This window comes from Chiloscyllium plagiosum, chromosome 21, assembly GCF_004010195.1.
Source record: "Chiloscyllium plagiosum isolate BGI_BamShark_2017 chromosome 21, ASM401019v2, whole genome shotgun sequence".
NCBI classification, from domain to species: domain Eukaryota; kingdom Metazoa; phylum Chordata; class Chondrichthyes; order Orectolobiformes; family Hemiscylliidae; genus Chiloscyllium; species Chiloscyllium plagiosum.
The window spans coordinates 42,502,821-42,529,249 of record NC_057730.1 but is presented as its reverse complement, the minus strand read 5'-3'; the positions used below and the strand labels follow the sequence as shown (position 1 = coordinate 42,529,249).

The 26,429-nt window shown below is 39.4% G+C and overlaps 1 protein-coding gene across 4 annotated transcripts in view; it reads right to left on the bottom strand.

Moving 5' to 3' along the window:
- The window catches only part of sdk1a (sidekick cell adhesion molecule 1a), an 856,101-nt gene that overhangs the window by 260,870 nt on the left and 568,802 nt on the right, over positions 1-26,429 (bottom strand). For all 4 annotated transcript variants that reach the window (XM_043711901.1, XM_043711903.1, XM_043711902.1 and 1 more), the window contains 3 exons: positions 24,114-24,216; positions 21,847-22,023; positions 16,828-16,964 (listed from right to left, as the gene is read on the bottom strand). In XM_043711901.1, coding sequence (XP_043567836.1) covers positions 16,828-16,964; positions 21,847-22,023; positions 24,114-24,216 — 417 coding nt within the window. The remainder of the gene's footprint in view (positions 1-16,827; positions 16,965-21,846; positions 22,024-24,113; positions 24,217-26,429) is intronic.

Here is a 26,429-nt window from a genome sequence, read left to right as displayed (position 1 = left end):
AGCTGTTCATTGGGGTTGGGACCACTTTGCTCAGATTAAGGTAGAGAGCAGAAGCTTGGACCAGGGAGTGGCACTGGGGTCTGTGTTTTCTGCCCTGGCGTGAAAGAAGCTTACACTTTGAAACAAAAATAACAAGGGGCTCAGGTACATAGCTTTTTGAAAGTTGTGTCACAGGTAGACAGGATGGTTAAGGAGGCATTTAGCATGCTTGCCTTCTTGCTTAGACAACTGAGTACAGGAGTTGGGACATTATGTTGAGGTTGGACAGGATGCTGGTGAGGCTGCTTTTGGAATACTATGTGCAGTTCTGTTCGCCCTGCTCCAGGAAGGATACTATTAAATCAGAGAAAGTTCAGAAAAGATTTACCAAGAGGATTTGAGTTACAAGGAGAAGTTGGATAGGCCGGGACTTTTTTCCCTGGAGCATAGGAATTTGAAGGGTAACTTTATGGATATTTATAAATCATGAGGAGCATAGATAAGGTGAAAAGGTCCTTTCCCTAGGGTGGGGGAGTTCAAAACAAGGAGGCATGGGTTTAAGGTGAGAAGGGAAAAATTTAAAAGGAATAGGAAAGGTTGAGGGGGCTATGGGCTAAAATGTGACTAGTTTGGGAAACTTGGTCAGCATGGACGATTTGGACCGGTCTGTTTTTGTGCTGTATGACTCTATAAATGAGGCCAACTGTGTAAACTCTTAGCTAAGCAAAATCTTTAGTAATCCTAAATGAACCCCACTATTTAGCTCACTCCCCATAATTCTGTTCCAAATATTTGACTTTTCTTTAAGGATGTAATGGTCTCTGCTTCAAATCTTGTATCACATGAAGAGAGGTGACTTGATAGTGATGTACAAGGTAATGATTGGCATAGATAGATTAGAAAGCCAGAGACTTTACCCCAGGGCAGAAATGGCTGTCACGAGGGGTCATAATTTTAAGGTGATTGGAGGAAGGTTTGGGGAGATGTCAGAGGTAGGTTCTTTACGCAGAGAGTACCGGGTGCGTGGCATGCACAGCCAGCAGTAGTAGTAGAGTCAAAGACATTAAGGACTTTTAAGCATCTGCATGACAAGCACATGGACGGCAGTAAATTGAGGGGTGTGTAAGTTTGTTTGATCTTAGATTAAGATAAAGGCTCGGCACAACATCGTGAGCCGAAGAGCCTGTACTGTGCAGCAGTATTGTATGTTCCATGTAAAACATTTCAAGCTGCTACAAGCTAAGGACAGCACACCCACAGGATGTGAAAAACCTCAAATGCTGTGATGCCACTTCGTGATATTTCAGGTGTTTCATCTCTGATTTGCATCGCACTGCAACACTCTATGACTCAAACTTACATTCAATGGCTGATTTATTGCTGCAAAGGGACAGAAAATTAACATTTTGTGAACTCGTAGCTGTGCCATGTTTCTAATTCTGATATAAAATTCTCAGCAACTAAACCTTTTGTTATTTTTGTTGATATTATTGTTTAATTATGTCTCTATGAAGCACAATGGAATATTTTACTGGATTCAGGAAATGATAAAATTGAAACTGTTCATAAAGCATTTTCTTGCAAAAGATCAGAATTTTTTTAAGCTATCTACAGCAGTTTTAGAGATACCCCATTATATTATAAATATACATTAGGAAATAATTCAAAGATGAGGGCTGTGAAGAAAATGTGACAAATGTGTTTTATTCCAGTGCCTTTGTTTATCGTTTAGTTTTTATGTCACATCCTTTTTACTGTTCTGGTGTTTGTGTAAGTACAATGACAACTTAAAAATGCTCAATTTTATTTATTTTCATATAGGCATCAGCCATAGCTTAGTTGGAAAAAAGTCTCCTCTGAGTCAGAAAATTTTGGTTTAAATCATATGTCAGGAATGACATTCTCTAATTTGAAACCATGACAAATTTTCAAGGCAGGAGTCTCTTTCTCCTTGGCATGATCAACATTTATTCTTTGACTGACCTGAGCAAAACAGGCTATTGGGTCATTATCACTGCACTTTCTACGTGAACTTGCTGTGCACAAATTGGCTGTCATGCTCCCTACATTACAGCAGATACTAGACGCGAGTAGACTTCATTGCTGGTACTTAAGAGGCTCAATGGTTGTTAAAATGCACATTATCATACAGTACAGAAAAAGTCCTTCTGCCCAGTCTGCACTTGCAAAAGTAATTCCACTATCCAACACTTAGCCTATAGCCTTGAATGTTATAACATTTCAAGTGCTCATCTAAGTCATTTTTAAAGGTTATTAGATTTTTCATCTCAACTGCTCTCACAAGCAGCACATTCCAGATTCCCACCACATTGTGTGAAAACTGTTTTCCTCAAATTCCCTCAAAACTTTATGCTTCCTCAAAATTATTCCTCCTTGTTAATTTATCTTTTCATGAAGGACAACAAGTGCTTCCCAACAATGCTGTCCATGCCTTTCACAATTCTATACACCTCAATCAGGTCCCCTCTGCTCAGGTCTTTGCTCCAAAGAGAACAAATAACCCAAGTTTATTCAGTCTCTCTTCAAAGCCAAACTGCTTCATCCCGGGCAGCATCTTGGTGAATCTCCTGTGCACCCCCTCCAGTGCAATCACATCCATCCTGTAGTGATGGACCAGAACTACTCATAGTACTCCAGCTGTGGCTTAATCAAAGTCCAACATAACATTCCTGCTCTAATAATCTATGGCATCACTGATAAATGCAAGTGTCTCCTATGCTTTCTTAACTACATTTAACTACCTCTCCTGCTGCCTCAGGGATCTGTGGACAAAGCATCCCCAAGATTACTCTCACACAAAAATAGCAATCGCTGCAAGGAGGTATGATAGAATCTGTGGAGAGGAGAAAGAGTTAACATTTCGGGTCCAGTTCTTCTTCAGAACTGATTTTAGGCAGAAAAATGTTGATACATATCCTGAAGGGAGGAAGGTAGGTACGGCAATGGGTGTGGTGTATGGTTTGTATGTGTGGGTGGTGTGCATGTGTGGGTGTGTGTGTGGGGGAATGTGGGTTTGTATTTGTAAACGATAAGTGGAGATGGAGCCCAGAGAGAGAGAAAAACATTTGGACAGACACAGGAGTAGTTAAAGGTCAGTTTGGGAGAATCAATAGCAAAAATTGGGACCATTAGCTGCTGAAAATGAATTGTTTGTGGCAGCAAAGGAGATGAAAAGGTCTGTTGTGCAGGGAGTTGGGGTAAAGACACAGGTGAAAGTGCTCAGTACCTAAAATTATTCAGCATGATATTGAGTCCTGAAGGCTGCAGGGTCCCCTAGAGGTAAGTGAGCTGCTGTTCTTCCAGCATGCGCCGAGCTTTACTAGAACACTGCAGCAAGCCTGAGACAGAGATGTTGGCTAGAGAACATGGTGGTGTTTAAATGGCACGCAACAGGAAACTCAGGGTAATTTCTGCAGACAGAATGTAGGTCTGCTGCAAAGTGGTCACCCAGTCTGCATTTCTCTTCGTCAATGTAGAACAGAGCATGTTGTGAGCAGCAAATACAGTAGAATAGATTGACTGAAGTGCTGGTAAATCATTCCTTCACTTGGAAGGTATGTCTGGGGCATTGGATAGTGAGGAGGGAGGAAGTAAACAGGCAGGTGTTACACGTTCTGTGACAGCACGGGAAAGTGCTGTGGGGATATATTGGGAGTAGAGGAGGAGCGAACCAGGGTATCCCCGAGAGAACAGTCCATGCAGAACGCTGCCAAGGGAGAGGAGGGGAATGTGTGTCTGGTGGTGGCATTCCGCTGGAAGTGGCAGAAATAGTGGCTAATGATCCTCTGGACATGGATGCTGATGGGATGGTAAATGAAGATCAGGAGCCCTCTGTGGGAAGTGTGAGGGCCAAAGTGAGAGAGATGGTTTAGATATGACCGAGGACCCTGTCAGCATTGGTGATGGGTAGTCCTGGTTTGAGGAAGAAGGTGGGCATTTTGGATAAGCTGCCATGACAGAGAAACTAGGACAACAGAACTCGGTCTGTCCCATTGGAACATTAGAGGAATAGATCCCTCTGCTCCTCTGAGCTTCCTAGTATTGTGCCATTCATTGAGTACTTCCTTGTCTTGTTTCTTCTTCTAAAGTGCATTATCTCATACTTACCAGGAATAAATTCCATCTGCTGCTTATTTGCCCATCTGACTAATACATTTATATCCTGCTGTAACCTAAGACTTTCTTCCTCACTGTCAACCACCCGGCCAATACTCGTATCACCTGCAAACTTACTTATCATCTCCCTCACATTTTCTTCTATAATGTTTATATATACCATGAACAATATGGGACCCAATACTGATCCTTGTGGTATGCCACTGGATGTGGTACTCACATCAGACAAACAGCCTTCTACCTCCACCCTCTCTCTCCTACCAGTAAGTCAATCTTGATTTCAACTTGCCAAGTTACTCTGGGTTCCATCTTTTTCATCAGTTTCATTTGTAGGATCTTGTCAAAGACTTTGTTGAAATCCATGTAAATTACATCAACAGCACTGCCCTCATCTACACACCCAGATAATCAGCATAGCCTCCCTCTCACAAAGCCTGGCTGACTATCTTTGATCAAACCTTGCCTCCCCAAGTGGAGATTAATTCTTTCCTTCAGAACTTTTTTTCCAATAGTTTCTCTACTACTGATGTGAGGCTCACTGGTCTATAACCCCTTGGTTTATTGCTACCAAATAAAAACCAAAGGGACTGTGGATGCTGTAAACCAGAAACAAAAACATAAGTTGCTGGAGAAGATCAGCAGATCTAGCAGCATCTGTGAACAGAAATCAAAATTAAAAGTTTTGAGTCCAATGACCCTTCCTCAGAACCAAGGTCACCAGATCTGAAACGTTAACTCTGATTTCTGTTCACAGATGCTGCGAGACCTACTGTGCTTTTCCAGCAACTTCTGTTTTTGTTTTTATCTCTACCACCCTTCTTGAAAAATGGAACCAGATTATCTACCCTACAGTTCTCTGGCACCTCCCCTGTGGCCAGATAGGTATTAAAAATTTAGGTCACAGCTCCTGTAATTTCCTTCATCTTCCACAGCAGCCTGGGATACAACTCATCCAGATCTGGGGATCTGTTCAGTTTTAATCCCACCAAAACCTCCAATATCTCCTCACTCTCTATGTCAAACTGCTCAAGAACCTCAAAGTCCTTCTCCCCAAATTCTGTACCTACATTCTCTTTTTCCAAAGTTAAGACAGAAGTGAAGTACTCATTTTACAGCCTACCAGTGTCCTCCAACTCCATGCACAGATTGTCCATTTTGTTCCTAATGGGCTCTATCTCACTGACGAAGGGCTGATGTCTGAAACATTGATTCTCTGCCTCCTTGGATGCTGCCTGACTGGATGTGCTTTTCCAGCGCCACAGTTTTTGACTCTGATCTCCAGCATCCGCAGTCCTCACTTTCTTCTACTCTTTCTCTGGTTATCCATTTTCCCTGGATATATTTTGAAATTCTCTCTAATCCTATTCGCCAATCATTTTTCATGTTCCCTCTTTGCTGTCTTAACTGCTTCCTTAAGTTTACCTCTGCACTTCGAATACTCCAAAAGGACCTCTATTAATTTGCTCCCCTTGTATTTGTTAAAAGTTTCTTTTTTCAATCCAGTTCTAAATATTCCTCAGGATTCTCGGAGCTTGATGCTCCTACATTTCACTCTAAAGGGAACATGTTGGGCCTGCACTCTTGCCAATTCCATGTTGAAATGTTCTCTTGTAGTTTTGCTCAGAATCAGCTGTTCCCAGTCTACTTTGGCCAGATCCTGCCTTATTTTAATGAAATTTTCCTTCCCCCAGACAAAATCCCTTTATTGCGACCATCTTTTTCTTTTTCTATAACAAACTTAAAATGTATGCTGTTGTGGTTGCGATCACTAAAATGCTCTCCCACTGCCACTTCAAACACCTGTGTGATATTATTCCACAGACTTAGGTCCAGCACCATACTATCTTCTGCGTACTGATATAAAATGTTCTTCACACCTTCCAAGAAATCTGCCCCCATCGAAACCCTTTACACTATGACTACTCCAATTTATGTTAGCGAAGTTGAAATGCCCTAATACGATTATCGTACTTTTGTTTTTACATATCACAGTGAATTGGCTACATATCTGCTTCTCTATCATCCAGTGATGGTGATACACATCCAGCAGTCTGCCTTCCCTGATTTTATTCCTCAGCTTTACTCACAAAGCCTCATTTGAACACTTTTCTAACCAGGGAGGAGATCGCAGAGCCTTTGGCTTTGATGTTTATATCTTCATTGTCGACAGGAATAGTGCCAGAAGACTGGAGGAAAGCAAATGTTGTTCCCTTGATCAAGAAGTGGAGTAGAGAGAGCCCTGGTAATTATAGACCAGTGAGCCTTACTTCGGTTGTGGGTAATGCATTGGAAAGAGTTATAAGAGTTATATCTAGAAAAAAAGTTGATTAGGGATAGTCAGCACGATGAAGGGTAGGTCATGCCTCACATACCTTTTTGAGATCTTTGAGAAGGTGACCAAACAGGTGGATGAGGGCAAAGCCATTGATGTAGTGTATATAGATTTCAGTAAGGCGTTTGATAAGGTTCCCCACAATAGGCTATTGCACAAAATATGGAGGGATGGGATTATGGGTGATTTAGCGGTTTGGATCAGAAGTTGACTTGCTGAAAGAACACAGAGGATGGTGGTTGATGGAAAATATTCATCCTGGAGTTCAGTTACTAGTGGTATACTGCAAGGATCTGTTTTGGGTCCACTGCAGTTTGTCATTTTTATATATGACCTGGATGAGGGCACATAAGGATGGGTTAGTAAATTTGTGGACAACACTAAGGTTGGTAGAGTTCTAAATAGAGATGAAGGATGTTGTAGGTTACAGAAGGAATAGATAAGCTGCAGAGCTGGACTGAGAGGTGGCAAATGGAGTTTGATGCAACAAGACTCATCCAATATTTCAGCTTTACCCAACAATAACAAATAAAATTTGCATCACAATGATAATTTCCAACAAAATAAAGCCCAACCACCTCCTCCTGACACTTAATAGCACATCTTTGTTGAGGCTACCTCTTAAACATCCTTTGGATGGTAGAGTTTCCATCAATCAGAAACAACTACACCAGCCACAAAAATATTGCATCCACAAAAGTATGTCAGACTCTAGGAATCTTTTCTTTTATTATTTGCTTGCTTCTTGAACGTTGTTGATGCTGTGTTCATCCAGTGAAGTGGGGAATGTTGCATTACACTCCTGCCTTTTAGGTGGCAGACAGGCTTTGAGGAATCAAGAGGTGAGTAAACATCCTGCAAGATTCCAACCATATGATATGTTCTTGTAGCCATGTATTTTATCAGGGCAAGCCATATAGCCTCTGGTCAATGGTAACCCCCAAGCTGTTCATAGTGGGTTGGTTTCAGTGATGTTAATCCCTGAATGTTCAGGGACAATGGTTACGTTACAACTTGCTGTAGATGATCATTGCCTGGCACTTCTGTGCAGTGCTCCCTTTAATTTTCTTTCAGGCTGCATGAGCCTCAAAGCTCCATGTACAGCAGTGACTTCTGGAACCAGAAGTCAAAGGTGGGATTGGTATATGTACACTGATCTCCAAGCAGAGAATCTTGTAGAGGCTGCCTGCACACATGGTTGCATAGCTTAGAGAGAACATTGCTTGTGTGACATGATTGTTGCTTGTCACTTGTCAGCCTATGCCTGGATCCTATTGAGGTCTTGCGAAAGTTGAACATAGACTGCTTACCTCTCATCTCCCTTATGCTAGTCCACCATCCTGAAGGCACAAGGAAGGAATTTGGTAGAGTGCTTTCCAATTGCCTGGATCAGTGCAGCCCCGCGAACACTAAAGAAGCTCACTACCAAAAAGGACAAATCAGCCCATTTAATTGGTACCCAATCCCAGCTTTCTGCATTCCCCTCCTTCATCTCATTTGTACAATGTTTACCATCTATAATTTGGAGGTGCTGGTGTTGGACTGGGGTGTATAAAGTTAAAAGTCACACAAACCAGGTTAGAGTCCAACAGGTTTATTTGGAAACACGATCTTATACTCCACAACTTCCTGATGAAGCAGCAGTGCTTCAAAAGCTAGTGCTTCCAAATAAACCTATTGGACTATAACCCGGTGCTGTGTGATTTTTAACTTTGTACCATGCACAAGACGCATTGCAGAAACTCACCAAAGTACCTGAGACAGTACCTTGCAAACCCTCAACCACTGCCATCTAAAAGAGCAAGGGTAACACATACATGAGAACACCACAACCTGCAATTTCCTCTCCAAGCCTCCTGCTGTATCCCTTTTCGATAAATGTTACTTGGTTAAAATCCTGAAGTCCTCCAGAACAGAACTACTGGTGTCCCTACACCAAGAGATCACATTATTTACTTTTCAGATTATAAGCTGAAATGGACATGGAAAATGGCTATATATCTGAAATAACAAGAGAATTTCACCAGTTGGAAAATCAAGTGCTGCACATTTTCAGCCATGCAAGATAATACTGCTGTTTGATGAGTGAGATTAATACATAATTCAGACGGAGTAGCACCAAATGTTTTTGAGTTAAGGAAAAACTGCCTGAAGGCTGCCCTTGGGTTGATTCAGCTACAAATCTGTCAGTACAGAACTGAAGACCACCAGAACTTGTAAACTGAAAACATTTCTCTCCCTTCTTCATGAAAACTTATAAGAAAGAATTCTAACAATAAAGACCTATGTCCATGAGATCAACTATCACCATGGATAATGACCATCCATTACAGACAACTCAGTAATCATTTGTGAAATCAAAGGAACGGAGAGGGGCAATTTAACCTTACAGTGTGGTTTGGACTTGGATCTTTAGAACTTTGTTCCCTGTCTATTTTATTTCCACCTATATGTGCCAACCATCTGTCCTTTATCTGTCTTAAACATTAATGTGTGCACGAATATTTGGGGTTTAAAAAGGGTGTACTTCAAGTTGCATAGTAATAATTTAGTAATGCTTTCTTTCCCTGCCATCTGTTTGAAGCTATTTACATTACAATAAACAGTTGCTTTCTGTTAATGGAACATAGTTTGAAAAGCATTTGATCTGAATAGCAGTTAGCCAGGTAAATTGATTATCTTAGTGATTTAGATGAGATTTTACACATTTTGTGATGGCTTATGCAGCAGTGGGCACAATTATATGTATACTCGTCCTAGTAAAGTCATAAGAGATGTGCAATGGTTCAAGATGGCAGCTTATCATCATCTCCTCAAGGAAAATTAAGGATGGGCTCGAAATACTGGCCCAGCCAGCAATGTCCACATCCGTGAATAAATAAAATTTTAAAATATTGTTATAAAGATGTGGGTGTACTATACCTTTAAGAGTATAAAAGCTAGCAGTGACAGCACCAAGTGTTCTCAATAAGACACAATGTTAAATGTGCTCCAGCTACTGGGGTAGCTGACTGCCTGGAAATGACAAAACAGATTTGAATTAGGCCAATCAATTTAAATTATATCCCCCCAAAATACCAAATTCCAATCAAGTTTGAATTGAGTATATTGACAATCTTGAAAGCCAATGACACAATCTGATGTTTTGGGGTATAAGACTGTGGAAAATTGAACAGCTGGGAGGAGAACTGCTACCATACCAACAGCTATTGACTGCTAGTCAGAACTCTCTGAGAGGTACATGTCTAGAGAAGGAGCTTGCAAAGAGAAAAACCTCAACACTGACCTGGAGAGCCAGTCTACCAACGAAGATAAAGAGAAGATTCAACAGCTGGCTGGTTTTAAAATTTCAATTTTTCTGTAAATCTTAATGGGAGTTTTATCGGGCTAATATTATAGAAAGGGAAGGTAAAAGATAGGTTAGAGGAAGGAAATGTAAATAGTTGTTTGTTAATTATTCTCTGTTATATTTTAAGAAATAAAGTTGTTAATTTTTACTTTAAATAGTTCTTGGGCAGTCTAATTTTTGCTGCATGGGATAAATCTTTTCTGTGTTGCTGGTTTTAAATTAAGTAGGTGAAGTGTAGTGTCGTAACAATATTCACTACAGAATTCCAAGTCTTTGATCTGTTCTTGTAGTCACGGCAATTATATGACTGGGCAAGTTTAGCTTCTACAGTTTCTTCACCAAGAACGGATACCCCCGCAACTTCATCCGCAGATGCCTAGCAAACAATGCGACGAGGACCTGCCATGACCCAACACATTAGCTGCGTTACCTTATATAAAAATACCTCAGAACTAACAGCCAGACTTATCCAACTGCTCGGCTTCATGACAGCACTTAAACTGACAGCCACACTCAGTCAAGTCACCAGAACAAAAGTATAAAAGCTAGCAGTGACAGCACCAAGTGTTCTCAATAAGGCACAATGTTAAATGTGCTCCAGCTACTGGGGTAGCTGACTGCCTGGAAATGACAAAACAGATTTGAATTAGGCCAATCAATTTAAATTATATCCCCCCAAAATACCAAATTCCAATCAAGTTTGAATTGAGTATATTGACAATCTTGAAAGCCAATGACACAATCTGATGTTTTGGGGTATAAGACTGTGGAAAATTGAACAGCTGGGAGGAGAACTGCTACCATACCAACAGCTATTGACTGCTAGTCAGAACTCTCTGAGAGGTACATGTCTAGAGAAGGAGCTTGCAAAGAGAAAAACCTATGCCCATCATATGCAAGACTGATGGTTCTTTTGCAAGATTCCATGCAAAGGCTGCACAAAACACTATATAGGGCAAACAGGCAGACAACTAACAATCCGCATCCGTGAACACCAACTAGCCACTAAACGCCATGACCAGCTGTCTCTAGTAGCCATACAGATGACAGGGATCACAAATTCGACTGGGACAACACAATGATCATAGGACAAGCTAAACAGAGGACAGCCAGAGAATTTCTAGAAGCATAGCACTCATCCACAGACTCCATCAACAAACATAGACCAAGACCCAATATTTTGGCCACTACAATGAACTATTGGAACTGGCAAGTGGAAGCAGCAGGAACTGAACCAAATAAATTCCAGAAGACGCAGTACACCAGCGCTTCACAGGAGGCTTCAAAGCACTGAAGATGTCACCTAGACAGGGAATGAAACATCTGCACAGCTCGGTGAATATACCCACAACCATGGCAAGTTTAGCTTCTGGTCAATGGTAACTTTCAGGATATTTATTGTGCTGGATTTATCAATTATATTGTTAATTGTCAATGGGGATACTAAGATTGTCCCTAGGTAGGATGTGTGGCATGAATGATCCTGTCATTTATCAGCCTATGGTTGAATATTGCCCAGGTCTTGCTGCATGTAGACACCAAGGGCTACAGTTTCTGAGGAGTAAACTAGTGATGAATTAATATCTGTACAGATGATCATTATCAAGTTTGCAATGTCAGCTGTTCAATAAGCCACACAATGTTAGACTTCAAAAAGAGTAATTAAATTTAGCTTCCTCTTTAAGCCTGTTAAGAGTTGTGAAATTGACTCTTTACACTTTGTTATAATCTTCTGTTCACAGTATTTGTACAGTTATGACAGGAGCACCATACAGTGTTTGTGGAGCCATAGTTTTATTCAGAGCAGCTGGCAGATGTAGATGACTTGATAGGCTTGTTGAACCATCAAGAGAATTCTAGAACTTTCTTTTATAATTTCAGTGGATAATTGTTTCAATTGTTGTGTGAATAATCAGTGCACTTGGATTTTTATTAATCACATGAATTAAAACAAACTCCTCAGGGTTTTTAGCATCATGCCAAGGATGTAGAATAACTTCTCAAAATACAATGCAAAACAGTATATATTACATATTTAAAAGGATAACTGATGCACATATGTTATAGTAGAGTGGCATTGACAGTCAATTGTAATACATATCATAAAGAAGAAGGATGCACTCAAAATGGCATTATCTCTAATATACGGACTATTTGCTTATGTAGACTGCTTTTGACTGGTCAGTTTAAATGAGGTACGAGTGATGTTAAGAACTTTTTCCCTTTGACCCAGATGGGTTTCTGTCAAATGGATCAAAAATTGTTACATTCAATATACTCAGCAACTTAATGTTACAATAAAGGTTCAATCCATTGATGGGCTTATTTGATGGCAATATTTTAAGTTAGTTATCAATGATATTTTCAATAGAGATAGAGATGAACAGTGGAAATAAAATCTTTTATTTGTGCAATAAAATTCACAACAAATTTGTAAAAAGATTTCAGTGAAGTGTTTGTTAATTGTAAGGGTACCGGCTCTCCCCAGCATATTGTCTGGTGAGGTACCAAATCTCTCTCAGCAGGGTATGTGTGTCACCTTCTTGAACTGGTGCAGAATGTGTGGTGAAGATACTTCCACACCATTACCTGGTACTGCTTTCCAATGCTTTTGTCCTATAATGCCAGAATTACAATACAATATGAAGAATGATGGGTGGCGTGGAAGTGCATGCTTCCCTTGCACATGTACCTTTTAAAAGAATTCATTAAATGGGATGAGGGAGTCACTGGCTGGGCCAGTATTTATTGCACATTCCTAATTGTCCGGAGGTCAGTTAAGAGTCAACTAAGTTGCTGTGGTTCTGGTGTCACATTTAGGCTAGAGCAGGTAAGGATGGCAGTTTCCTTCCCTAAAGGACATTAGTAAACCAGATGGGTTATCCTGACAATCACTAATGGATTCATGGTCATCATTAGACTCTTAACTCCAGATATTTCCTGAAGTTAAATTCCACCAGGTGCCATGGTGGGACTCAAACTCGGGACCCAAAATATTACCTAGATCTCTATATTTACAGTCCAGTGATAATACCAGTAGGCTACTGCCTCCCCTTTGTCCTACTAGATGGTAGATGTCACAAGTTTGGAAGGTTGAACAAACAGACTACCACAAACTGCAACCAGGTTGTACTGCTGATGGAAGGATGGAAGGATTGAACTGATTGACTAATTTGATTTATTATTACATGTACTTAAGTACAGTGAAAAGCTTTGTTTACAAAGCTGTACAGACAGATTATAGTAAGGACATACAGATCATAGGGTGGAAAAAAAACTTGGACAGAGTGAGATGTACAGGTTACCCCGCACACGCATGGAGGCAAGATGAACATTATCTGAAGTAAGACAGTCCATTCATGAGTCTAATAACAGCAGGGAAGCTGATCTTGAACCTGCAGATGTGTGTGCCTAAGCTTCTGTATCTTCTGCGTGGCAGAAGAGGTTGTAGGAATACATGACCAGGGTGGAATGGGTCTTTAATGATGTTGGCAGTCTTTCCACGGCAATGAGAGGTGTAAATGAGGTCCATGGATGGGAGGTTGACTTCCATGATGATATGGGCTGTGCACATGAATCCACACTGTCAAATGTTGAATGTGGTGAATGCAGTGTTGATCAAGTAGGCTACTTTGTCTTTGATGATGCTGAATTTCGAGTGCTGCTGGAAATGCATTCAATCAGGCAAAGGGACAGTATTCCATCACACTCCTGATTTATACTTTCTAGATTTGTAAGATTGCTTTGCAATCTAGTGCAGGTACAACTCATGATGCAATCTCAGGACATCACTGCAAAAGTTCTTCAATAGCATCCGAGCCCAAACATCTTTAATTGCTTCATTAATCATGAGGTCAGGAGTGGGGATGTAAACAGATTATACATTGTTCAGCACCATTTGCAACTCCTCAGCTGCTGAAGTAGTCCCATCCAAATGCAGCGTGACCTCGTCAATATCCAGACTTGGGCACATAAATGGCATACAATATTTGCACTGCACAAGTGCCTGGCAGTCACTGTCTCCACCAAGAGGCAATCTAATTATTACCTTTTGATGATCAGTAGACTCATCACTGACAAGCCAGGTAACCTTTGAAAATAGTGGCCTTTAGTACCCAGTAGGACAAGGGCAGGACTATTTGTATCTGGGACTAAAAATATTTTTTGATGGCATTGTGAATGTTGGACACCAGGTGGACTGTAGTGGATCAGAAAGGTGATTCACCACAAACCTTCTCCAGAACAATTCAAGATGGGAGCAGACATTCACATACCATGAAAGAATAAAAGAGAATACTTAAGGTAAAAACAGTCTTGCAACATACAGAATTATAATAGCCGTACATTTGTCTCCTCACTAGAATAACAAAAACAACTTGAACAAATTGAATTTCACATTAACTATAACTTGGGATAATTTTGTTGGATGAAAATAATCTCTTAAGAACTGGTATTCAATATATATTTTTGAGCAAACAGCTTCTAAAACAGTAATTACTGCTCCAAGAAATCAAGGAAATCAGCTTCAGCACTGAAAGAAACCTGAGAAAAGCAGCTACAATTTTCTCCTGTGCTCCAACTTCGATCATCTATAATCCATCCTTTTTGTCATTTATATAAATGATTTGGATGTGAATATAGGAGATATGTTTAATAAATTTGCCGATGACACCAAAATTGGTAATGTACTGGACAGCAAAGAAGGTTGCCTCAGAGTACAATGTAACCTTAATCAGATGGGTCAAGGAGTTATAGATGGAGTTTAATTTAGCTAAATCTGAGGTGCTACATTTTGCTAAACAAGCAAATCAGGGCAGGACTTATATACTTAATGGTAAGGTCCTAGTGAGTGTTGAACAAGGAGATCTTGGAATGCAGGTTCACAATTCCTTGAAAATGAAGTTGCAGGTAGACAGGGTAGTGAAGGTGGTACACTTGCCTTTTGTTAAGCCAGTTTCAGAGTACTGCATTCAATGGTGGTCTACTTACCAAGATGTTGGTAAACTTGAAAGAGTTCAGAAAAGATTTACAAGGATGTTGCCAGGGTAGGGGGGGGGGGGGGTTTGAGCTATAGGGAGAGGCTGAATAGGCTAGGGCTATTTTCCCTGGAGTGTCAGTGGCTGAGGGGTGACTTTACAGAGTTTTATAAAATCTTGAGGGGTGTTGATAGGATGAATAGCGAAGATCTTTTCTCCAGGGTAGGGGAGTCCAAAACTAAAGAGCACAGGTTTAAGGTGAGAGGGGAAAGATTTAAAAGGGGGCTAAGGGGCAACTTTTCCAGGCAGAGGAAAATGCATGTATGGAATGAGCTGCCAGAGGAAGTAGTGAAGGCTGGTACAATTACAACATTTAAAAGGCATTTGGATGGGTTGAGAGAGATATGGGCCAAATGCTAGCAAATGGAACTAGATTAATTTAGGATAGTTGGTTGGCATGGATATGTTTGACTGAAGAGTCTGTTTCTGTGCTGGAATCTGCTGTCTGAAAGAGTATCAGAAACTGATTCAATTGTAATTTTCAAAACAGAATTGATTAAATGTTTGAAAGATGAAAGATTTGGAGGAATATGGGAAAGTAACACCGGTGTGGTACAAATTAGATGCTTCCTTCACAGATACATTTGCCCAATAGCCTCCTCCTTTATATCATGTTTCATTCTATTGTATGAAACATCAACATATTAAACAACCTAGTCAGGAAAAAGGTTTCAAGAACACAGAAATTGCTGCACTTAATGAATTAACATTAAGACAGAAATATATGGACAACTGCGTTCACTACGTATTACAATGATTTTCCAGTTAACAGGGTCCTATCAGAACGTTTTGATGCTTTTCGACATTGTTTGATATCATGCACTTTCAACAAATTTCATTTGCTCCTGGAAACAATTGTTCAGTCATCTCATGATCTTACTTTCATTGAAATACAATCTTTCAGCTAATACTGGATATCAATTGCACTGAAGAGCAATCACAGCTATAATTTGACATAGCAAGTGGTTATCAACGGGCATCTAAGGCATTAATTGGCAATGAATGGAATATCAAAGCATTCAAACTCTTACAGTCAGCATTGATTTCCTTTCAGTGCTCAGAATGGTTGCACTGTTTTCAATCTCTTCCCATCATTCCCAGGAAATTTTATCCAGGCAAGTTCATTGTTAGATTTGCAGAAGGAAAAGGACAATTTCAACCAGTGATTGCACACGCTCTCTTGATGAGACACCATTTGAAAGGCAAGCTCATTATCTCATTTTTAGTTTTTGAGCATAAAATGTCAAGAATTACATTTTTATGGTGATTTGCCAGAATTGAAACATACATTGGTTCTTGAAGATAAATTATGGACTAATGTTTGCAATATTGTGCATCACAAAAATCAATAAAATTTTTATTTCATCCTCACCAAAACTTTGTAATTTTATTTATTTCATTATTATTCATTAGGATTTTAATTGACAAAAGGATTTTGCAAATCGGACTGATGTTGCACTTGATACCAATTGATACTTTTGAGTTTTATTTCAATGCCTTTAAGAGCTTCACTTTGATGCTTTTGAGCATTTTCTTTAGATTCCTTTGACAGCTCTGATTTGATGTCTAGAATAGTGAAGCCAATTGAAGGTCTTATTCAACGCCTAAGATGTTTTACCAGCACTTTGAAATCTTCGAGTACTTCATTCATTCCAAATAAGATCATATCATGTCAAATGGTAGCAAAATTATTCTTAAGAATACGGAAAACAAAAGCAATGTCAAAATTTTCTGGTAGGGAAGCTGCTGCAGACGCAGGGTAGATGCAAATTTTAAGGTGCTCTCTCAGATGCACAAATCTTACCAAAAATGGAATTCAAATGCATCAGAATTACTTAACATTAACAATGACACCGGTCACAAAATATTCTACATATCCATTGGCAACCGACATGTTTTTCATGTAACATGCTCATCAAAAAGATAAGCTTGCCAGTGACAACTTATATAATATTTTCAGTACAGTTGGCAACAATGCTAAACAGAGCACTCACTGTTTTCAGATAACTCCACAATGTAGTGTAATATGGGGCTGTTTCCATCAAAGGGCCGCGTCCAAGATAAATCCACTGCCCGGCTGCTTGATAAGTTTAAACTTGCTTGCAGATTTCTGGGTGGGTGAGGAAGTTCACTAAAACAAAACGGAGAAAATTAATAATAGTTTCAGGTGAAGTGTGACGAGAAGTCAAGGGATGATTTAACTAGGATGCAGAGAAATGATTTAGTCAGACACTGAATTTTTAAACAATAGTTTATTGTCATATTACTTTTGGTTAAATAGTGGAGCTTGAGGCAATTTAAGAAGCAGGGAATTAGAAAATAATGGAGCTATTTTTGATTGCAATCAGGAGCAGTTATGAAGTGGATCAGTATGGATTAATTTTTAAAAATCTAGCAAGGATATTAAAGACAAATCATATCTATTTATCTTTATCGAGTATTTGGATGAGGTAATAAAGAAGGTTGATGAAGGTAATGTGGTGATGTTCAGTGGCTTCTGAAAGGTATTTGATAATCATAGAATTCCAACAGTGTGGAAACAGCCCATTCGGCCCAACTGGTCCACACTGACTCTCTGAACCTGCACATCCCAGAACACTATGGGTAATTTAGCATGGCCAATCCACCTAACCTGCACATCTTTGGATTGTGGGAGAAAACTGGAGCTTCCGGCAGAAACCCACGCAAACACAGGGAGAATGTGCAAACTCATTTACTGTTGCCTGAGGGTGGAATCGAACCCATGACTCTGGTAATGTGAGACAGCAGTGTTAACCACTGAGCCACATAATAAGCTTGCAAGCAAAATCAGCAATGGAATAAAAGAAATAGTGGCAGAATGGATACAAAGTTGGCTGCGAACCAATCAACAGAGTAATGGTCTACGGTTGTTTTTCATATTGGACTAAGGTACATAGAATATTCCGGAGGTTAGTAGTATTTCTTGTTAATCATATGTTGGTGCAGGTAACACAAATGTGTGAATTTTGAGGATGGCATTGATGAAACAGATAAAGACAGGCTGGTGATCTGAGTGGATACACAATAGTCGAAATTTAATGTACGGAAGTGTGAAAGGATATATTGTTTACAATTTGAAAGGTATTGCAGGGACATGAGTACACAAATCATTGAAAATCGCAGGACCTATTCAGAAATTGGTTTAAAAAAAAAGTTATTTACATTCCTCCAAACATTTCCTATTCGTGGATCTGTCCAAATGCCTTTTAAATGTTGTAACTGTACCTGCATTTACCATTTCCTTTGGCAGTTCATTCCATTTGCAAAACAGCCTCTATGTGGAAAAGGTTGCCCCTCAGGTCCTTTTTAAATCTTTCTCCTCTCATCTTAAACCCATGCACCTTGGTTTGAACTCTCCCACCCAAGGGAAAAGACATTTGCTATTCACCTTATCTATGCCTCTTATAGCTTTATGAACCTCCATAAGGTCACCTCTCGACTCCCTATGCTCCAGTGAATAATATCCTAGCCGATCCAGTCTCTTCCTTTTACTCAAACCCTCCAATCCCAGCAACATCTTGGTAAACCTTCTCTGAAACGCCTTCAATTTAATAATATCCTTCCTACAGCAGGGTGACCAGACCTGTACACAGTACTCCAAAGGTGTACTCACCAACATCCTGTACAACCTCAACGTGATGTCCTAATGCTTTGAACAATGAAGGCAAGCATGCTAAATGCCTTAACCATTTCAAAGAACTATGTATCTGAACTCCTTGGTCTTTCTTTCAACAGCACTACCCAGGGCACTACCATTAACTGTATAAGTTCTGTCCTTGTTTGCTTTACCAAATTACAATGCCACACATTTATTGAAACAAAATGCCATCTACCACTCCTCAGCCAATTAGTTCAATTGATCAAGATCCCTTTGCAATCTTAGATAATCTTCTTCACTATCTACTATGCTACCAATTTTGCTGTCATCCTCAAACTTGCTAATCATGCCTCTTAAATTCACATCCAAACTGTTTATATAAATGACAAACAATAGTGGACCCAGCACCAATTCCTGTAGAACACTGCTTATTACAGGCCTCCAGTCTGAAAAACACCCTCCAGCACCACCCTCTCTCTCTCACAGTCAAGCCAATTTTGTATCCAATTGACAAGCGCTCCCTGAATCCCACGTGATCTAACTTTACTAATTTGTCTACCATGCAGAAGCTTGTCAAAAGCTTTCCTAAAATCCATGTAGTCAATATGTACCGCTCTGCCTTCATCGATCTTTTTGGTTAAGTCCTCAAAAAAACTCAATCAAGTCCGTGAAACAATAATTCCCATGCACAAAGCCTTGCTGACTAACCCTAATCAGCCCCTGCCTCTCCAAATGCATGTGAATCAGAACTCTCAGAATCCTCTCCAACGACTTACCCACCACTGAGGTCAGACTCACTGACCTATAGTTTCCAGGCTTCTCCTTACAGCCTTTCTTAAATAAAGGCATAGTATTAGCCAGCTCCAGCCCTCCAGCACCTCACCTATGACTATCGACAATACAAATATTTCTGCTAGGGGATCCGCAATTTCTTCTGTAACTTCCCACAATATCCTGGGATACACGATCAGGTCCTGGAGACTTTTCTACGTTCAGCTCCTCTTCTTCTGAAATGTGGCCTGTTTTCAAGACATCAATATTTATTTCCCCATGTTCTGTTGCCTCCATTTCATTCTCCACAGTAAAAACTGATATGACATATTTGATTACTATCTCTCTCATCTCCTGTGGTTTTAAACATTGTCAATCTTGTCAATACTTAAGGAACCCTATTCTCTCCATAGTTGCTCTTCTGCTCTTGATGTACTTGTGGAATTTCTTTGGATTATCCTCAGCCTTATCTGCCAAGGTTCTCACATATCCTCTGATTTCCCTCTTAAGAATCCCTCTCCAGCTCTTATACTCTTCAAGAGATTCACCTAATCCCAGTTGTCTATACCTAACATATGTCTCCGTCTTATTCTTGACCAGAGTCGCAATATGTTATTACACACCTCTGGAGCAGATATGAGTTGAATACAGGCTTCTTGGTCTGGGGAGAGGGACAGTACCACTGTGCTTCAAGAACCCGAGCTATGTTTACATGTCCATTTCAAAACTGCATGAAGTGGATATACCTTCGGCATTGATGAGCCCCAATCGACTGTTTTGACTGACTAACAGCTTTCCAGCTGAGAAGCAGATGGCTGCCAGCTGAAAGTTTGCCTCCAAGGTATTTCTCTGTAGCACAGGCTGAATAGTTAAAGATGTGAAACTGAAGTGCTACAATGCCATCAGTGGCAAGAATTTATAATTACATTTTATATAGGCACTTTCTATTATAAATGTGGGCATAGGAATTTTTAGTCCACATATAAAAACATACACACTAATTTCAAATGTTGACTAAATCATGTCTCCATGTCCTAGCCCGAACTCTAATTTCTCACAAGCTATAATGCTGCAAGAAGACAATGTATTGCACAATAGGTGTAAACTAGAATTGTAGCTAAGGAGAAAGAGAGGACTGCAGATGCTGGAGATCAGAGTCAAAACGTGTGGCACTGGAAACGCACAGCTGGTCAGGCAGCACCCGAAGAGCGGGAGAGACAATGTTTCGAGCATAAGCACATTCCTGATGAAGAGCTTGCTCTCGAAATGTCGACTCTTCTGTTCCTCGGATGTTGCCTGATTGGTTGTGCTTTTCCAGCGCCTCACTTTTTGACTCTAGAATTGAATATAAACATATAGAAATATTAATAATGATTTCTAAATATTTATTCAAACTTTAACTTTGTGAAACTTAATACAGGTCATATGCCATTCCGGATAGCTTATCTTTAATGCTCTTTACAGGCTATACATTTATTCTCAGTGCACTCATTAATAAAAAGCAGATATCACAAGTTTACCAATTACTATATGAGAGAATTGAGGAAATGCTTAATATGGTTGCTCAATATTCATCAGTCTGTGATCTAAACAAGAGGTTAACCATTTATTTAAAATGTGTTAGCAGCTTTGCTCAAGTAGCTCCTACCTGACCTATGTTAATAAACAGCTACATAGCAAATATTTGTTTTGAAAATGGTACCAAAAGACTTTTAGTTGCTGCATTTGATTTTTACTATAGTCAGTTCTTCTATAATGCGGTCTTATGCAACCCCACATTATAGAAAAATCGCACTTTAGAAACAGAGCTTAAAGAGTTGGCAATGTAATTGTGTTACAGCGAACACACGTCCCCAATTTGTTAATTGTGTTACAGCGAATTCGCATTAATGAAACATGCATTATATCAGAACAACCTGTACTCTGATTCCACTAGTGGTCCTCAAGAGCAGAAGTAGATAATTTAGCCAAGCAAGTCTGTTCTGCATTCACTGAGATCACAACTGTCTGATAAACCTCTAACTCCACTTTCTGCCCTATCCCCATAAATCTCGAGTCCCTTACTAATTAAAAATCTGTTATCTTAGCCTTCAATATACTTAATTATTCAACCTTCACATCCCACTGCGGGAATGAATTCCATAGATTCCCTACCGTCAGGATGAAATTCCTCCTCAACTTGGTCTTACATGGACAAGCCTTAATGTGAGGTTAGAGGAAACAAATCACATACCACATGTCTATTTTGTCTATGTCTCAAGTTTATCACTATCTGACACTGTTCAAAATAATCCCAAATCCTGTCTGATGGTTATATAGGGCACAATGTCAAAATTAAGACAAGTGTAATTCTTTAACAAATGTCAAGAAAAGCATAAGCCTAACACTGACCCTGTAGAACTGCATTATGTGGCTTCCTTTGGTCCAACTAAAGGTTCACCACTACTCTGTTTCCTGTTATTACATGGGCTTAACGCCGACCTATCAGCTAGGTTGCACTTTGTCAAACACACTTTGGAGGTCTAATAGAATAGTAAACTGTGTTAAAGATAACGGCATAAGTTCATTATAAAACCAATGGGACAAAGGTTATTCAGTTTGATGGGAAAACTTGCATACTCACATGACTTCCAGGCGGGCAGTTCTGAAGTCATTTCCTCCCAAGGACAGAACCTCACAGGTGTAGTCACCAATATCACCTGACCAAGTTTGACTGATATGAAGTGAGCCATTTTGCCCTATGGTAATTCTGGGTAGAGCATTTGCATCAATAATATTTCCATCCTTCTTCCAGACAAACCTAAAGAAATAATAGAAACTTTCAAGACTCCACAAAGGAAACTGTTAGTACAACCAAATGCATGCCTTTAATCCTCAAATATTAGTGAGGTTAAGATAGATGGCAAACAAAATATAAAAAAAACTCAAACCTGTTTTCAACACACCTACTTCTGGTTTTAGCAAAGTCAGGCTTGGAGGCCCTGCAAACAACACAACTTAAGGCGATAGGTCAGACAATTATACATTTTAATGAGTCTATGCCTCTCAGAACTGTTTCTCTGTTAGGACGTTAATGCCAGTCAGCAAAATTTCCAGATCCTTTGGAACCATAAGTTAAGAGGAAACAGGGATTATGACCTGGAACAGGATATGTGCCTTTCCAGTATTGCTAGTGGAGTAAGAGAAGTGTCTGCACTTTCTTCTGAACTTTTGACAAACCTACTAATTTGCCCATTAATCCTGTTAGAATTACCATGTCCATGGCAATCACTAAACCCCCTCCAAGCCAGTAGCCATTATCTTTTTTCTAACCTTTCCTCCAATCTCGAATTCTTCTCTTAGATTTCTCAATAGCTTTGCCTCTCATTCAGATGCCTTACCAACCTATTTTGATGCTGCCCTGAATTCCTCAACTCTTCTTTTCTATCCCACCCTGATGTATCGATCTCTTTTCCAGAGGGGCACTGATTGAGATGTATAAAATTATTAATGGATTGGACACTCTGGAGGCAGGAAGCATGTTTCCGCTGATGGGTGAGTCCAGAACCAGAAGTCACAGTTTAACAATAAGGGGTAGACCATTTAGAACAGAGTTGAGGAGAAATTTCTTAATCCAGAGAGAAGTGGATATATGGAATGCTCTGCCCGAGAAGGCAGTGGAGGCCAGTCACTGGATACTTTCAAGAAAGATTTGGAAGGAGCTCTGAGAGTTAGTGGAATCAAGGGTTATGGGGATAAGGCAGGAACAGGATACGTATTGTGGATGATCAGCCATGATCATCATGAATGGTGGTGCTGGCTTGAGGGACTGAATGGCCTACTCCTGCACCGCTTGTCTATTGTACTCCAAATCTTGCAATTGTTCCAAACCTTCCAAACATGCTTTACCAAAATCTCTTTTGTGATTTCTACCCTGGTTAGGAAACAATCCACCAGGCTCTGTGCTGTGGTCTCTTTAGATGTATTCCACAACTAAAAATGGAGCAAAGCCTGTAAATCAGACTGGTTTCTGGGAAGGGAACTGATTGAAAAAAAATGCACTTAAGCGGACATAAAACTCCAAGCATTGTTTTGGTTAGAATGATCACAGTTTGGAACACCTGTCTTAATTAAAATTAGCACAAAATGATATCGCATTTTATGGATACAAATGGACATGGATTTTAGCAAACAATTGATCAAACGACCATACAAACATTAAGATTCATAGTAGGTTAGCACATTATTTTGTAACATAAACATGCTTGAACAATACATAGAATAATAAGAATCAATTAAAGGTACTGAATCTGTTGCTTATGTGAAGTGTCAGACAGACAGTTTATTGGTCAGGGCTGTTTCCTTCCATAGGTGTTGACAAGGTTCAAATTGATGGCAAGTCTGTGATGCTTCACAAGTGAAATCAGTAATAAACGTTCAGGCACACAAGCCAAAGTCTTCAGTGTTCATTATTTGGTCTGTAACCAGTTCCACACAACCAACAAAATACACATTCACTGGCTATAGACCAATTGCAGCATTCAAAACTGAGCAATAAAAATGTGCTCTTTCAGAGTCGGTTTCATATTGAAAAATATCCCGAGAGTCATCACAAAAGCATAATCAAGAAACTGAAGTACAGAAGAGCTGAAGGGATAATATGAGACGTATATGATTCATGCTGAAAAATAGCATGAACTGTAATGTAGCTGGACTGATGTACCTTCTTCCGTTAGCTACAAAATTCTGTGTACATAAAGTAAGTCATTATATTTATGAACAATGAGCATCCATGGAACAATCTACAGGATTCCATTTGTTTTTATTGCTATGCAGCATTTCACTGGCTCTGCAAAGCTCGTTGTTTTCAGTAATTATGTTAGTTGCAGGTTTTGTATCAGGCTGACTCACCGGATTGTGACCCTGGGATCATGAGATGCTCCACAAATTAGTACTGCTGTTGTTCCTTTGATTACACTGCGGTCTTTGGGTGGGATGGAGATAACAGTACGAGCTGGAGAAACATAAGAAAGTTAGTATTGTTAAGTTATTGATGAGGAGAAAGTGAGGTCTGCAGATGCTGGAGATCAAAGTTGAAACTTTATTGCTGGAACAGCACAGCAGGTTAGGCAGCATCCAGGGAACAGGAGATTCGACGTTTCGGGCACAGGCCCTTCTTCAGGCCCTGAAGAAGGGCCTGTGCCCGAAACGTCGAATCTCCTGTTCCCTGGATGCTGCCTAACCTGCTGTGCTGTTCCAGCAATAAAGTTTCAACTAAGTTATTGATGATACTAACAGATCACTAAGCCCAGCTTAACTCATTTTGGCATTGAGATGTTTGTAATGTGAAGAATATTTGTAAGACTCATTTCAGATTCTTAAAAACAGGTATTAATTAAGCATTATTTGCATTGCATTAACTATAACGTCATACCTCGGGACGAGACACTTGCTTTTGGTAAACGTACAGATAACTGGATAGTTTCACATTGTGATTTCAAATGTTCTTACACTCTAAACTACAAAATATGTATGCTGTATTGTGAAAGATCACATGTCGCTTTTTTGGGATTGAAAACTGAAATGGAAATTGGATTGCAATAACTGAAATATAGGAGAGGTTTGCAACTTGAAAATCAAGTGCCGCATTTTTTTTGAGCTGTGTGATGTGTTTCTTTTGAAGTATTGACAGAAAAACTTCCACAGCCTGTAGACAGAAAGAATCCATTCTCTCCATCTTTCTCCATAAAGGGTAAAGACAGAAAAATGAAGAAAGATTAAAAGAAAAGATTCCAACAAGAAAATACCTAGGCCCACCTGACCAACTATTGCATTGAAGACGACTGTCAACCCTACAGATAACAGCATGCCATCACTATGAAAAGGAAAAGAGCTAAGAGATGCTAACTCTTCACCTCTCAACTTTTGATCGTTGGAATTTAGTCTACCCTGTCTTTTTTTTTCCCTCTACCCAGAGTATACGTTTTAAGTGGTTTGTGTGTCCTAATCATGGTTGTGTGTGTATATATTTAGGGTTTTTGAAGGGATAAAGCTCAAGTTGCATAGTTGTAGATTAGAATTTTTTTTGTTAAAGTATGTTACATCAAATTGTTAATTTTATCATTACTGACTTTTGTACTGACAGAATTGGATGTGACAGATGTCACAGGATAGGGTACGTAGTTATTGAACCAATTTGGTGAGTTACAGTGAGAAACCTTGTGACAAAAATACCTCAAAAAATATAATGCAGCTCAGACATAGCCAAAAAAATGTAAGAATTCGTCCTATGTGTGCATACCAATTTTAAAACAATAAAGCTTTATAAACAATGGTTTTGAGAGAGTTTTATGATTGGAGATCAATTAATTAAAATGGGTGGAAGTGGACTAGGGGCTGGGTCATATAGGTACTAACTGAATTGCTGCTGCAGAGAGCGAGTCTAAACACAATGGAAGGAATAGCAATCGTCTGTGTAAGATCTCCACGGACTGGTTTCTCAATTAACTTTCCTCTGTGATTTTAATTCATTTTTGACTTATTTTATTTTTTAAAATCATGATGGTTTCTTTCCCTTTCAGTGCTTTCTATTTGATGTGATGCCATGACCATAAACCTTTTTTCAACAGGTGGTATCAAAGAGAATCAACAAAGTTTTGCAAATGTATAAAATTCTCATTTACAGAGTCCCTTAATTTGTTTGATTTGCCTTCTTATTTTATTCTAATATCACAATGTTCAATAATGGTTCATAGATATTTAGGATTTTTTTGTTTCTTTTGTAGAAAGCAGAATATTTTGTTGATTGCTTAAAATAAATAGTAAGTTGAAAGACAACATTATTTACATTTTTCATATGTCAGTCTTAAGTTGCTGCCTTTTGTGCATCTATTAGAATTAAAAAAAACCTCCAGCATACTGTTTTGGGTTAATCTTTCTCCAGTGATATCAGGTAGCTACTACTGATGGTATTTCAAAGTATGTCAATGCCAAAGCACTAAGAACGTATGTTTAAACAGTAATTTGCTAGTGCTACAGCACTTGCAGCACTGCATAACACAATGATTTGTAGTAGGACCTTTAAGAAGCATTTAACAGAGATGACTAGCTGAAGAGTCATCTATGTCAAACAACCCTTATACAAGTACTTCATAGTGGTGAAGGTAGAAAATATCACAAGAGATTAGGAGTGGTCAACAAGAAAATGTCATGTGGTTGCAGTGGTGT